At 38.8% G+C, this 13,019-nt stretch overlaps 1 protein-coding gene across 1 annotated transcript in view; it reads left to right on the forward strand.

Annotated features, from left to right (window-relative positions):
• Window positions 1-535: 535 nt before the first annotated feature.
• Window positions 536-13,019, forward strand: part of LOC139731661 (RNA cytosine-C(5)-methyltransferase NSUN2-like) — a 38,460-nt gene continuing 25,976 nt past the window's right edge. Inside the window, exons 1-9 of the mRNA XM_071642551.1 lie at window positions 536-682; window positions 5,092-5,181; window positions 5,882-5,976; window positions 7,258-7,362; window positions 7,838-7,943; window positions 8,276-8,432; window positions 9,380-9,575; window positions 10,949-11,023; window positions 12,798-12,928. Coding sequence (XP_071498652.1) covers window positions 638-682; window positions 5,092-5,181; window positions 5,882-5,976; window positions 7,258-7,362; window positions 7,838-7,943; window positions 8,276-8,432; window positions 9,380-9,575; window positions 10,949-11,023; window positions 12,798-12,928 — 1,000 coding nt within the window. The 5' untranslated portion in view covers window positions 536-637. The remainder of the gene's footprint in view (window positions 683-5,091; window positions 5,182-5,881; window positions 5,977-7,257; window positions 7,363-7,837; window positions 7,944-8,275; window positions 8,433-9,379; window positions 9,576-10,948; window positions 11,024-12,797; window positions 12,929-13,019) is intronic.

A 13,019-nucleotide genomic window follows, 5' to 3' on the forward strand; every position in this document is an offset into this window, starting at 1 on the left:
TCGTCGTCGTCGTCATCATCATCATCATCATCACCTATGATGTGAAATAGCTACATACGCTTTTCGTATCAACAGACTCTAACTATAGAAGAGGTATTTGCTCATCATTATGGACTATGAATGCTTGAAAACAATCGTCAAAAATTTGGTCAACTATCTAAATAAAAGAAGTGTGGCTAAATTGTGATCTCAAAGCTTAAAAAGTTTATAATTTTTCATATAGGCCTATGGTGATACCACATACATTATGTATACATAAATCCTTGCTGTTCTTAGATATTTTCGACCTTTTTTAAGCCGATGTTGTGAAGAAAAAGAGGAAAGAGACCTCATGACCGCACCAGTATTAGAATAATACATAATTGGATTGATCCGGGATCAGCAAAACAAGTTAAACACTAAAGAATGGCATGCTCTTATTTATTATCGTTTAGTAACCTTTATCTTGTACTCAATATTTTTGCAGTGAAATCTGACGACACGACCGATTGAAACGACTGTTCGATGAAGTCTAATGTTGCACCACATGCGACTTTTATTTCATGTGCGAGGATCTCCTCTTCTGAGTTCGTCTGTTTTCAAGAAGAGCGTGAATTGGCGGTCAAAACAGTCTTGGACATCAATTACTAAGGCAGAAATGGGGAAACGGCGAAGATATAATAAGAAGCAACAGAATAAGAATGTAAGACAATGTATGAACTCTTTAAAAAATATCGCCAGGTCGTGCTGGCAGCGCATATGTTCAGTCCTATATATTGGAATTTGTGTACGCTAGTGATACTCTAGTCCTTGACATTGCCGTTTCGTGGTGGCAGTAAACTGCATAGAATTGGTGTGCGTGTTTTTTGTTCCCGTTGAGTCGAATAAAGGTTGTTTATTATATAGCATGTTGTTATTCTTTAATTATAGTTGCGGCAGGGCAACACTTTTATACCAATAATTATTGGCTTGCCAGTGCCCTAGCAAAAGCATTCCAGCAAGCGCAGCTGCTGCGCTTTCATTGCAGTTCAATATTTGTTGGCAATGTCATTCAATGACAAATGTCAATGAGCCAGATTAAAAGTACAAACAAAAATTTACTTGAATTTTGTCATAAGTAGCCGAAGTCGGTTTATCACCGACGATATTGTAACATGTTATTTTCTTCAAAAGTTGTCTTATTTCATTCTTTTGCACCATTGATCATTTAAAAGTTATGGAGAAGAATTGTGTGGTTGCTGTTGTGTGACATTTCATGACTTCAGCTTGGTGCTGCAAACTTAGATTGTAAATTAAATGTATAGACAAGCCTCGTGCAAAGGGATCTTAAAAAAAGAGGAATGCAATAAATAACGAGTGAATGGATTAAAAATGGGCCCCCAAATGAAATTTAAGATATTCACGTCACCCAATCTTGCCTTAAAAGTTTTATTTCAACAGTTGGGGTGTTTGTTGGTAGGTACTAGAAGATCCCATTCTGCCATTGTCCTTGGAAGGAATATTTGTAACATTCCTTCTTTGTGTAATAAAGGATTTTTAAGGTGTGCTGACTTTTAGGCCATTTTAACAAAGCTTGACTTGATAGGGGTAACCATACTGTGACACAGTGAAAAAAAAAATGCAACAGTTAATAACAGAATGCAGAATAGTAAATGAAAATTACCTTTGAATGCTGCACTATGGCCTGAATTCACGAGGGTGGTACAATCTTGTCCGTGGTTTAAACCATGGACAAAGACTATGGGGCGCCAAATGTCGCATGGAATATTTTGTTAATTAGTCATTTCATCAACGAAATGATTATTTGGTGACAAAATGACAATATTTCTGAATGAAATGGTCATTTTGACGAAATGACTGTTTTCATAAGGAAATATTCCATGCGACACTTGGCGCTCTATGGTCTTTGTCCATGGTTTAAACCTTGGACAAGATTGTACCACCTTCGTGAATTCGGACCAATGGGTCATTGTATGTACACATGTTTTAGTTACTCATATGCATCACATAAACATATACCAGTGCAGAGCTGGAGATTGGATTTCAAAGAATAGTATGTTTTCAGATTAGGAGCAGCCAAATGATCAAGAGAATATTGCTCCACAGCTTTGATGCAATAACCATGAAGTTCCTGTCACCAGCCATATTTTGAATTGAAGGTTGTGCTTTGAGGATCTTGGATTTCTGATCCTAGTCTTGTGGGACTTGCATTACTTTTACTGAATTTGTATAAATGTACATATGTGTACTTGTCTATTCCTTCAAATCTATGATGGATTCCTGGGATCTGAGATGTACTTGTGTAAGATTGTTGTTTCAGAATCAAGCATTGTCAACGTTACCTTCTCTGACTGCTCAGATGTACAGCTATATCGGGTGTTCAATGGCTTTCATTTACCATAGTTATCTGGTTCCTCTGTTACGAGAAAACCAGGCAGTCTGCCAGAAACTATTTTGCTGAAACTATATATACAATATATTCCGTGGTATTAATTTTAACACTTTGACCTCAAACACAAAGGAGAGATATATATCTCTTTCTCTCCCTCCCTCTCTCTCTCTCTCTCTTTAGAGAGATAGGGAGAGAGAGAAGTAAAAATGATCAAGTAACACTGGCGTAGCCAGGGGGGGGGGGGGGGCGATGGGGGCAGTCGCCCCCACCCCCCCCCCCCCCCCCCCTAAGATTTGGACCGGGGATTTGGGAGGCGGAAAAAAAAAATGCGTGTATACTGTATGCATGCACATGAAGCGGGTCTCCTTTGCAACCTTTCATCAAATAAGATTTTTTTTTGAATATTTCACTCAAAGTGTGCACCAGATCGTTGAATTTCAATTCAAAATATGCAAAATATCTCATGCTTAGGAAACCCTCCCCCTCTGTGCCTCTTTCCCTAGCTAAGTACACTTTTTAGATTTACAAAAAATTATGAATAATTCTGAGTGCACAAGACTTATCACTTATATTCCGAAAACTCAAGGTTCCCTCACGTATAAGGGGAATTTCCCCTTTTAATCGACCCTTTCCTCAGCCCCCCCCCCCATCAGTTTTTTTTTTTTTTTGGTGATTTCCCAAATGTTGATTCCATCAAATATGCGTATACGAGATATCTCAATTTCAACCTTAAAAAGGCAAAAGCTCCATCGGAAGGGAAGGGTGGAGATCTCGTCCCCCCCCCCCCCCCCCCCCCCCGCCATGCATAGAAGTAGACTGTGGCTATACCCAGATCGCTTTATTTCAGTTCTAAAAACGCAAAAGCTCCACGAGCGGGAGGGGGAATCCTCCTTCCCCTAAGCTCTACCTCACTAGACTTTATACATACACACAGATGGTGCACATTCGGAATAAGAGCTAAATTCCGTGATTTTAAAGGACAAGTTCACCTTCATAAACATAAGGATTGAGAGAATGTAGCAATATTAGTAGAACACATCATTTAAAGTTTGAGGAAAATCAGACAATCCGTTCAAAAGTTATGAATTTTTGAAGTTTTTGTGCAGTACCCGCTGGATGAGAAGACTACTGCAGTGTATGAATAACTTAGATGTCACATGCGTACAACAATATAAGGAAAATATAAAGAGAATTTCACAAAATTCCATCTTTTGAAAAAAGTACACATTCCCCTGACTCGTTACCGATAAATGTTATGGGTAATATCATTCCCCCTGCCTTTAGAAAGAGGCAAGTCAATTGCTCTTTTATTATGCGAAAAAAGTGAAAATATGTTGAATTTTCTTTTATATTTCCTTTATACTGTTGTACGCATATGACTCACAAGCTGTAGTAGTCTCCTCATCCAGCGGTTCCAACACAAAAATTTAAAAAATTCATAACTTTTGCATCGATTGTCCAATTTTCCTCAAACTTTCACTGATGTGTTCTACTAATATTGTTGCATTTTCTCAATCCTTATGTTTATGAAGGTGAACTTGTCCTTTAACACTTCGATGAAAAAGTATTGCACCAAAAATTTGCACCAGATCGCTGAATTTTAGGTCTGAAAACGCAAAATCACCTTCGTGTGGCAGGGGATATGCCCCTGTACACCCTCGTGTGCATGCTTTTTCTGTTTGATTGCTGAACAGACAGCGTTCATGATATTCAGTGTAAGAATTAATACAAGAAGATTAGTGTATTTAAATTATACTATTTTATAGGCAAATTGTTCAATAATAATCTACACTAAAATATACTGCAACCTTAAACAAGTGGGACTGTTTCAACTCGTTAAAACACGCAAAAACATGCATCAAATTGCACCATTTGCAACATCAAAATGCAAAAAGTTCTCACCGTGGGAGGGGGGACACCCCCCTCCCACACCCTCCCCTCCCCCCTCGCTCGCTCCACTCGCTCGGGTTCAGTGGCGTTCATGATATTCAGTGAAAAGAATTAATACAAGAAGTGTATCTAAATTATACCCTTTTATAGGCAAATTGTTCAATAATAATCTACATCAAAATAAACTGCTACCATAAACAAGTGGGACTGCTTCACGTCGATAAAACGCGCAAGAACATGCATCAAATTGCACCATTTACAACATCAAAATGCAAAAAGTTCTTACCGTGGGAGGGGGGACACCCCCTCCCACACCCCCCCCCCCCCCTCGCTCGCTCCGCTCGCTCGGGTTCAGTCGCGTTCATGATATTCAGTGAAAAGAATTAATACAAGAAGTGTATCTAAATTATACCCTTTTATAGGCAAATTGTTCAATAATAATCTACATCAAAATAAACTGCTACCATAAACAAGTGGGACTGTTTCACGTCGATAAAACGCGCAAAAACATGCATCAAATTACACCATTTACAACATCAAAATGCAAAAAGTTCTTACCGTGGGAGGGGGGACACCCCCCTCCCACACCCTCCCCCCCCCCCTCGCTCGCTCCACTTGCTCAAGCTCGGTCGCTTCGCTCCCTCGCGGACTAACCGCCCCCCCTAAAATGAAATCCTGGCTACGCCGTTGTCAAGTAAAACTTATTGAAGATGTAATTAAGGAAAATCAAGATTACTGGCAAGATATGTGTGGGTCAAACAGTATTTATCCCAGTATCTGGTTTGTTCTCTTTTGTTATGTTTCTGTTAATTTTGTCTTTTAACTGTTAGGAGTGGAAACAAAGCAAAACATCTGGGGACCATCAAGGGGGCTACACAGAAGTCAAGATGGAGAATCCAGCATTTGAAGGTTACTACAAGGTAAGATAAGAGTGACAGCCTGACTGGGAATGCCTCACAGGGCTTGGGATGAATGCACTATTGGTCTCAATTTTTATTTCTGTGATTCGCCTAATTGGCCAATCAAGCCACTGAAGACTGGCTAGGAGATTTTATCAGAAAGTAATTTAGAAGACTGATTTTTGTAGACATATATCACCAAGTACTGAACTCTTCTGATCAAACCAAAACACTATTTGCAGTGTATGTGGATCATAACAACTAACCATTGTTTTCTCTTTTTGTAAAAAAAAACAAAACAAAAACAAAAACAAAACAAAAACAAAACACATAAAGAGAAATTATACTGATAGTTGAGACTTGATTGTGTTATTAACAAAGTTGTTGAAATCTTAGCAAATGCATATTAAGTAGTCCAATACACATTGTCACTGGACCTATTAATGCATTCTTTTGAAGGATGTGATTCTGAACAAACAAATAAAGCAACAAACAATAATTTCACTTGTAAATGACTATGTGATGAGAATATGCTGCTCAAGGTACTCTTCACCTGATCAAGCTTTTACAAAGTCAGTTTAATATTAATTTGCTTGTCTGCTGAACATCTATTCCTACACAGGCTTCAGTCCACCATAATCATAATGCTCCATTTTTTTGTGCTTTTATTTCATTTATTTATATATTTTGAATGTGTATTTTTGTATCTCCCAAACTCCAGGAGCAAAAGTTGGTTAAGGAGGAAGAGTGGAATGACTTCATGAGCATCCTCAAGACCAACCTCCCATCTGTCTTCCGGATCACCGGCTTCCGAGGGTGAGAAATTTGTTCCTTTTTTGATGGTGTGGTGTTCTGGTTTGCAAGCATGTTCAGTCATGCCTGGCATTTTTCTAGCTTACTTGACGTGTGCTTGCTTCTCCATCACATTGGCAGAGTGGAATAGCAGATTCAGGAGTGAATGAAATTATGGAGGGAATATTTGTAAGGAAATTCTTTGATTTCTCATGAAACTCCCAAATTTATTTCAAAGTTTTGCGTGTGTACACCCAGATATTTATGATTTAGTATTCTAACTGCTAAACTTTAGCTAAAAACTAAATGGCATTATGGTGTGTATAGTAAAGTGATGTATTATCTGGATTAAAGGACTTCAACAATGTTGAGTTTTCTCCTCTTTTAGGAACAGTTCTAAATTTCATTGTGCAACTGATCATGTTTCATTAGACTAAAAACAGTCACAACATACAAACCAATTTCTCACTAGGTTTTTCATGACATAGTACAAACATTTGTTGAAATTTCTTCTTCTCTTTGATGTTTTCAGAAATCTTTCAGTCACTGACAATATTATGTTTTCCTGTGCTGTTTGAAAGTTTGCATGGTGGTGTACTGTAAATGAATAAGAGAGGTTTGCAACAACACCATGTTTCCTGTTCTCCTCTCCTTTCTGAATCTGTGATATCAGAAAAGTGTAAGGCAAAATCGTTTGCCAGTAACTAAATGTAATCCTGTATTTCACTTACTAGTGGAAAATAGGAACCAATGAAATATCAAATATCAAGTCAAGAACTTACAGTTCATGATGTAAATGTTTCATATATCTATGATTTTATTTTCATATTTTTGCAAGACAATCTATATCTGAACTCTCCTGTTGAGTGTACTTTGACTCTTATGAGAACCTTCTGATGTACATGAGGGGAGTTGCAGTAACCCCATTACTTATAGGAACCAGGTGTTGCCACTTATCAACCCTGCAAGGAATTGCATTGTTAAGGAAGTAATGAGTGAGATGTAGTCTAACCAATATGACAAGTTCCACATTCCTGCTGTTTGATGTAAGTGCAGGGCCCTGTTTCATAAAGCTGTTCGTAAAGTTACGAACATCTTACGAGCGACTGGTGATCAGTTCTTGTGCTGAATTATGGAAATTCTAATAAGTATAGCACATCAGAACTGATCACCAGTCGCTCGTAAGTTGTTCGTAACTTTACGAACAGCTTTATGAAACAGGGCCCTGGTCCTTTTTTCTGTCATGCATTTTCTTCCTTTTTTTTTCTTTTTTGCTGATTGTTTCTTTATTCATTTTTCATACAGACAGTCCAACCAAGTACTGAGATACCTGAAAAGTGAGTGCTTCAGTGAGCTGCTCAACTCCACTTCAGAGGAAGCCCTGGAGACGAGACCTTTCCCAATCCCATGGTGAGTGATACAGTGATGCTCCTACTTTTTCCTTAGCCACATATATGCATCTTTTCTGCCACATCGTTTACTGTTTGATCGACATAAGGAACATCCCTTCAGATGCTATTCAAGTTCCCCGCTCTAGTGTATAGCTAACCAGTACATCACATGTCCAATAAATCTGAACTTGGAAAGCCCTCTCAGACTGTTCCAAGACATACAGTGTACATAATACATTTTGTAAACTTAATGATAGTAAGTGAATAGTTGATTATTTCGACAGTGTTAAAAAAAGAAACAAAAAAACCAACCAGCAAGATAATTTTAATGCTTCTTGAAGTATGAAGCTTCTCATGATGCACCAGTGTTGAAAGGCAGCAAGAATTAGATTGACCCGTTCCCTACGGGCACTTGGTGGCCTGTGTATTAAGTCTGTGGGGATTTCAAAATTCAGTATTGAATGGGTTAACTGACTGTGGTCTGCTTCTTACAGGTATCCAAATGATTTGGCATGGCAGCTGAATCTGACACGGAAGAACATCCGCAAGCTCCCCGCCCTGGAGAAACTTCACCTCTTCCTCATCTCGGAGACAGAGAGTGTGAGTAGAAGGCAATGGTTTATTGTGTGAATACCGGTGCAACCTTGTGCTACATCCGCATGTTTCACGTAATCAGTAATTTAACTTTTCCATGTTTCACCAAATTAACACCAGTATAGAAGTGCAGCTCCAAAGTACTTTCTTGGAGGAATTTCACTGAAAGCAACATTCTCTATCAACTATTCTATTATGAAACTATGGACTTTAACCTTTCACACATTAGAACAATTGAAAAAAAAAAATCAAACAACAACAACAACTGATTTTGTGTGTATGCCGGTATGGTAGTCATTTGTGATGTTTTTAATTATTATTTTCCTCCATTGCTACAGGGCAATATCAGTCGTCAGGAAATTGTCAGTATGATCCCACCTCTGCTGATGCAGGTTAAGCCCCACCACCGAGTGCTGGATATGTGTGCGGCACCTGGCTCAAAGACGGCACAGCTCATCGAGATGGTACATGCTGAGCAGACGCTTGGATGGCCAGGTATGGAAGTAAATAAGGGGAAGTGGCAATGAATAAATAAATAAATAAATAAATCCATACGGAATGGAGACTTTCCATTTTATGCCTTTTCTAGATATGTTGAATTCCATTTACTTTAATTATTGCTTAGGAATATGTGACCTGCCACAACAAAAGGATCTGAAAGTCGCTGACGAGTCTGTGCAAGTCATCTTCTTGCCTTCTCATCTTTAATAAGGCACATTGTCGACTTAATACAAGTCACCTTCTCGCCCCCCCCCCGTCTGGAACAAGGCACTTTGGCGACTTTTGTACAAGTCACCTGTTCACCTTCTCATCTTAAACAAGGCGCTTTGGTGACTTTGTAGAAGTCTGTTGTTTTAAGCAAGGTGCCTTGGCAATTTGCAAAATTCGCCGTGTCGCCTTTTTGGCTGAAACAAGGTGCCTTCACGCCTTGTTGTCTTAAACATAGCGCCTTGGCGACTTTTGTGCCAGTCGTCTTCCCATCTTCTTGTTTTAATCAAAGTGCCTTCGCAACTTTGTAGAAGTTGCCTTTTTTGCTTCTTGTCTAAACAAGGCGCCTTGGTGATTTGTAAAAATTGCCTAGTCGCCTTTTTGGCTAAAACAAGGCGCCTTGGCAAGTTAAACAGCTTGCCTTGATGCTGCACGTACAATCTTCTGTATTTATGTGACATTTTCCAAAGACATGTGGCAATCAGTATAGAGTGAAGTGATGTATGTTTAATGGATCAAGCTGCAGTATTAAACTGTACCATTTTCCTGACAATGATGTATTCAAAGAGGTCAGAGATAATTTGCTTACAGTTACAGCCACATTTCACCAGTCAAGGAACAATCCAAGAAGCCAAATCTGGCTCTATCTGGAAAGTCAATATGGTCGTATGTGTTAACATTCTTTTGCAATAGGCATTATTTTCATATTACTGTGCTTTGTCACCCACTTCCAGAGGGTTTCGTCATTGGCAACGATGATGACAATCGACGTTGCTACATCATGGTCCACCAGGCCAAGCGTCTGAACAGTCCCTGTTGCATGGTGGTCAACCATGATGCATCTGTGTTTCCACGGCTGCGTGTCCCCGGCCCAGACGGGCAGCTGGTGAATCTGGAGTATGATAGAATCCTGTGTGACGTTCCGTGTGGGTGAGTGGAGTTCTCTCCTTTTGCCACTTTGGAAATTATTGAGCATCTCGTTAAACCTCTTTGACATAACCATCCCTGCCTTTCCCTGAAAGACTGATACTTGGTTTTTAGAAAGCATTTGTAAGGTTTTAGGGTGAATTGTATTCTCCCTCATATTAAGTCTGCTGAATGCTATAGTTCTTACTTTGTCATATGTGACCCGATATAACAAAAGGATCCGAAAGTCGGGAGAGGACAATTTTCTGAAAATGGCATGATATTATTCCTGTACTCTTCTAGTTTAATTTCATGGACAGCACAACTCATAAAAGTACTCGGTTGCAGATATATCGATGATTTTATCAGTGTATGTCAAGTGGTTGAGGAAATCAGAGTTTCGAGAAAAACGCCTTCAAAGTTGTCCTTCCGACGCTATCATGATCATGGGGAGGCAATACAGTTTTCACCGCTTGACAATAGAAGCACGCACCTAGCGACCTCTGCCATGTTCAGTCAAGCTTAGCGAAAGCGGTCTCCGCATGACCAATCGGTAATCAGGATGCCACGCCCTGACCAGTAAGATCTCTCCCTTGTTGCTAGGGGCGGAGTCTAGCTGCGGCGCTAAATCCAAATCTTCGGACACATTTCTCTTACATTGAAAGTCGGAAAATCATGGCCCAGAAAAACACTGATTTTTTGCCTTTCCTTTGATCATTTAGTTTCAAAATTTTGGCAGATGATGGACAAAACATTAGACTACAAAATTATACCAAAAAGAGAAATCCGATTGTTTTGACCAATTTAGATGATGTGACTTCAAACTCAATTTTCTTGGCTCGGCCGTCAGCGACTTTAGGATCCTTTTGTTGTAGCGGGTCACATATATTCTTTTACATACTGGCACTAAAGTTGATATTTGTCAGTGACTTGAGCTCTCTAGATTTACACTCTGACCTCCAAACAAAACTTCTGAAGCAATAAAAACAAACATACCTATGGAAAGAAAAAGTTCTACAAATTTTTCTCTATTATATATAGCTGGGTTATTGGTACTTCTTCCTGTTTGTTTCCTGGAGAAGAGTTCAGAGAAATCAATCAGTTCTAACAGTATGTTTCGGTTGCAGTATCTGGTGTTATGTCTGTATTAAAGTGCAAGCATTGTCATTATTATTATTTTTTTTATGCTGCTGGGTTACACCACTAAGCAAAATAGTTTGTCAAAAAAAGCAACAAATGAATGCTCAGTTTCTATTAGGAGGTCTTTACTGAGAAGAAAGGATAATAGAAGCAGGCACATAGCTGTCTTGTTTCTTAATAACTTCATGATTTTTTAAGGGAATGTATGTTTATCCATTTGTTGTTTGTTTGTTTATTTGATTGTTTTTGTGTCACAGTGGTGATGGTACACTGAGGAAGAACTATGCCATATGGAAGAAGTGGACTCCGCTGAGTGGCTTCAACCTACATCCGTAAGCAACCGTCACCGACCAAATTGACATGATATTCTCCCTTTTGTAAAACAATGACAAAGCAAACATTGGTGGTGGAGGAAAGCATACAAAGGGGAAGCTTTTGTGGAGGGTCTTTCATGATGGTGAAAAGTTGTATGTGAGAATACTTTTAATGACCTGTAATCTTCCAAAGAATAACTTTCCATACTTGCAGTGTCTTCAAGGAAAGTTCACCTCACAGAGGAAGATGTTTAGAATGCAGCAACTAATCTGTGATTATTTCAAGAGAGTACTAGAAATGCTTGGGAAAAAAAATGAACCATTCCTCTGCTAGTAGATCAACTAGCACTGCATACCGTTTGCATCTAAGACAAGTATATTATGACCCATTAAAGTGGCATTTCATTTGATTGCCTAATTGAAAAAAAAAAAAGATGTTAAAAGAAAAAATCACATGCAGCTTGCATAACAATTCAAATATATGCAATGCAGTCTTTTGCAACTCAGTAGCCAAAAGGCCTCAGGTCCCTTTATTGTATTGTTATTTGCAAGGACAAAGAAGAAGTGTGATGCAATTTTGATACTCTGCACTTATGAGAACAAATTGAATATTGTAAAGTGAACATAGTTCTTCCATCAAATCTTGGGCTCTCGTGAGGAAAGAAGAATGTCTATAAAAAATGGGAAGTACCTGACATGTCTTGTTAGTTGAAGGAAATCTGTGAAATGGGTAATACCTGACATGTCTTGTTAGTTGAAGGAAATCTGTGAAATGGGTAATACCTGACATGTCTTGTTAGTTGAAGGAAATCTGTGAAATGGGTAATACCTGACATGTCTTGTTAGTTGAAGGAAATCTTTGAAATGGGTAATACCTGACATGTCTTGTTAGTTGAAGGAAATCTGTGAAATGGGTAATACCTGACATGTCTTGTTAGTTGAAGGAAATCTTTGAAATGGGTAATACCTGACATGTCTTGGTAGTTGAAGGAAATCTGTGAAATTCTTTGATGCAGACAGCTAGTATGAAGTTGCCATCAAATAATGTGAATAGTACTTAGTGACAATAAATGCTAAAAGTATTTTGTGTGCAGTGCATGCCCAGATAGAATTTACCTCCCCACCCCACCCCACCCCCCCCCCCCCACACACACACACACACGTATATACCACATTACATACACATGTATGCATAATTACACAAAGGAAAGACGGGTACATGTAGGACAAAAGTGGTATATTTTAACAATAAGCTCCTGTTTGAAAGATGGGCTGATCAGCAATCTTCTCCTGATTATCACAAATGCTATATTCTACACTGCTGCTGTCAACTTTTCTGCACAAGATGTCAATAGTACTGTATATGCCATATATTTAGCAAGTCTAATTTTTTTTTTTGGGGGGGGGGCGAATCTGCACTTCTTGACAATTTCTTGAGTGATTAAATTCACGATCGTGGAACACAGTAATGAACAAAGAAAATTAATGTATATAGTGTCTATGTGTATTCATTCACATACATGTCAGGATCAGGTTGATATTTTCATATGTTTTTACATTTGTGAATGGCACCTGACTTGTGAAATTTACAAAAAAATAAAAACCTTGCGAAATATATGGTGTATACAGTAGTTTGCAGGAGTGCTCCGGAAAGGAATAGTGGATGAATCACACTCGCTGTGAGTGCAGCCAAGGGTCAACTCAATTGTAAACTATGTAAACACAGAAAGTTTATCCTTCACACCTGAGAGATGTAACCATCCATTCTTATTCTGCTCTTGACATCTCCCAGGCTGCAGCGGAGGATTCTCCTTCGAGGGACCGAGCTCCTGGCTGTTGGTGGCAGGCTGGTCTACTCAACCTGCTCCTTCAATCCTATTGAGAACGAGGCTGTTGTTGCTGATGTCCTTAGGCAAAGTCAAGGTATGGTGAATGCAAAAAAAAAAAAAAAAAAAGGAAAAGAAAAGACAAAAAAGACAAAACTATTTAGAAATGGTGCTAATCATTTGAAGGC

This window comes from Diadema antillarum, unplaced genomic scaffold (assembly GCF_040938485.1).
Source record: "Diadema antillarum isolate AM-2024a unplaced genomic scaffold, OU_Dant_1.0 seq00000382_RagTag, whole genome shotgun sequence".
Taxonomy (NCBI): domain Eukaryota; kingdom Metazoa; phylum Echinodermata; class Echinoidea; order Diadematoida; family Diadematidae; genus Diadema; species Diadema antillarum.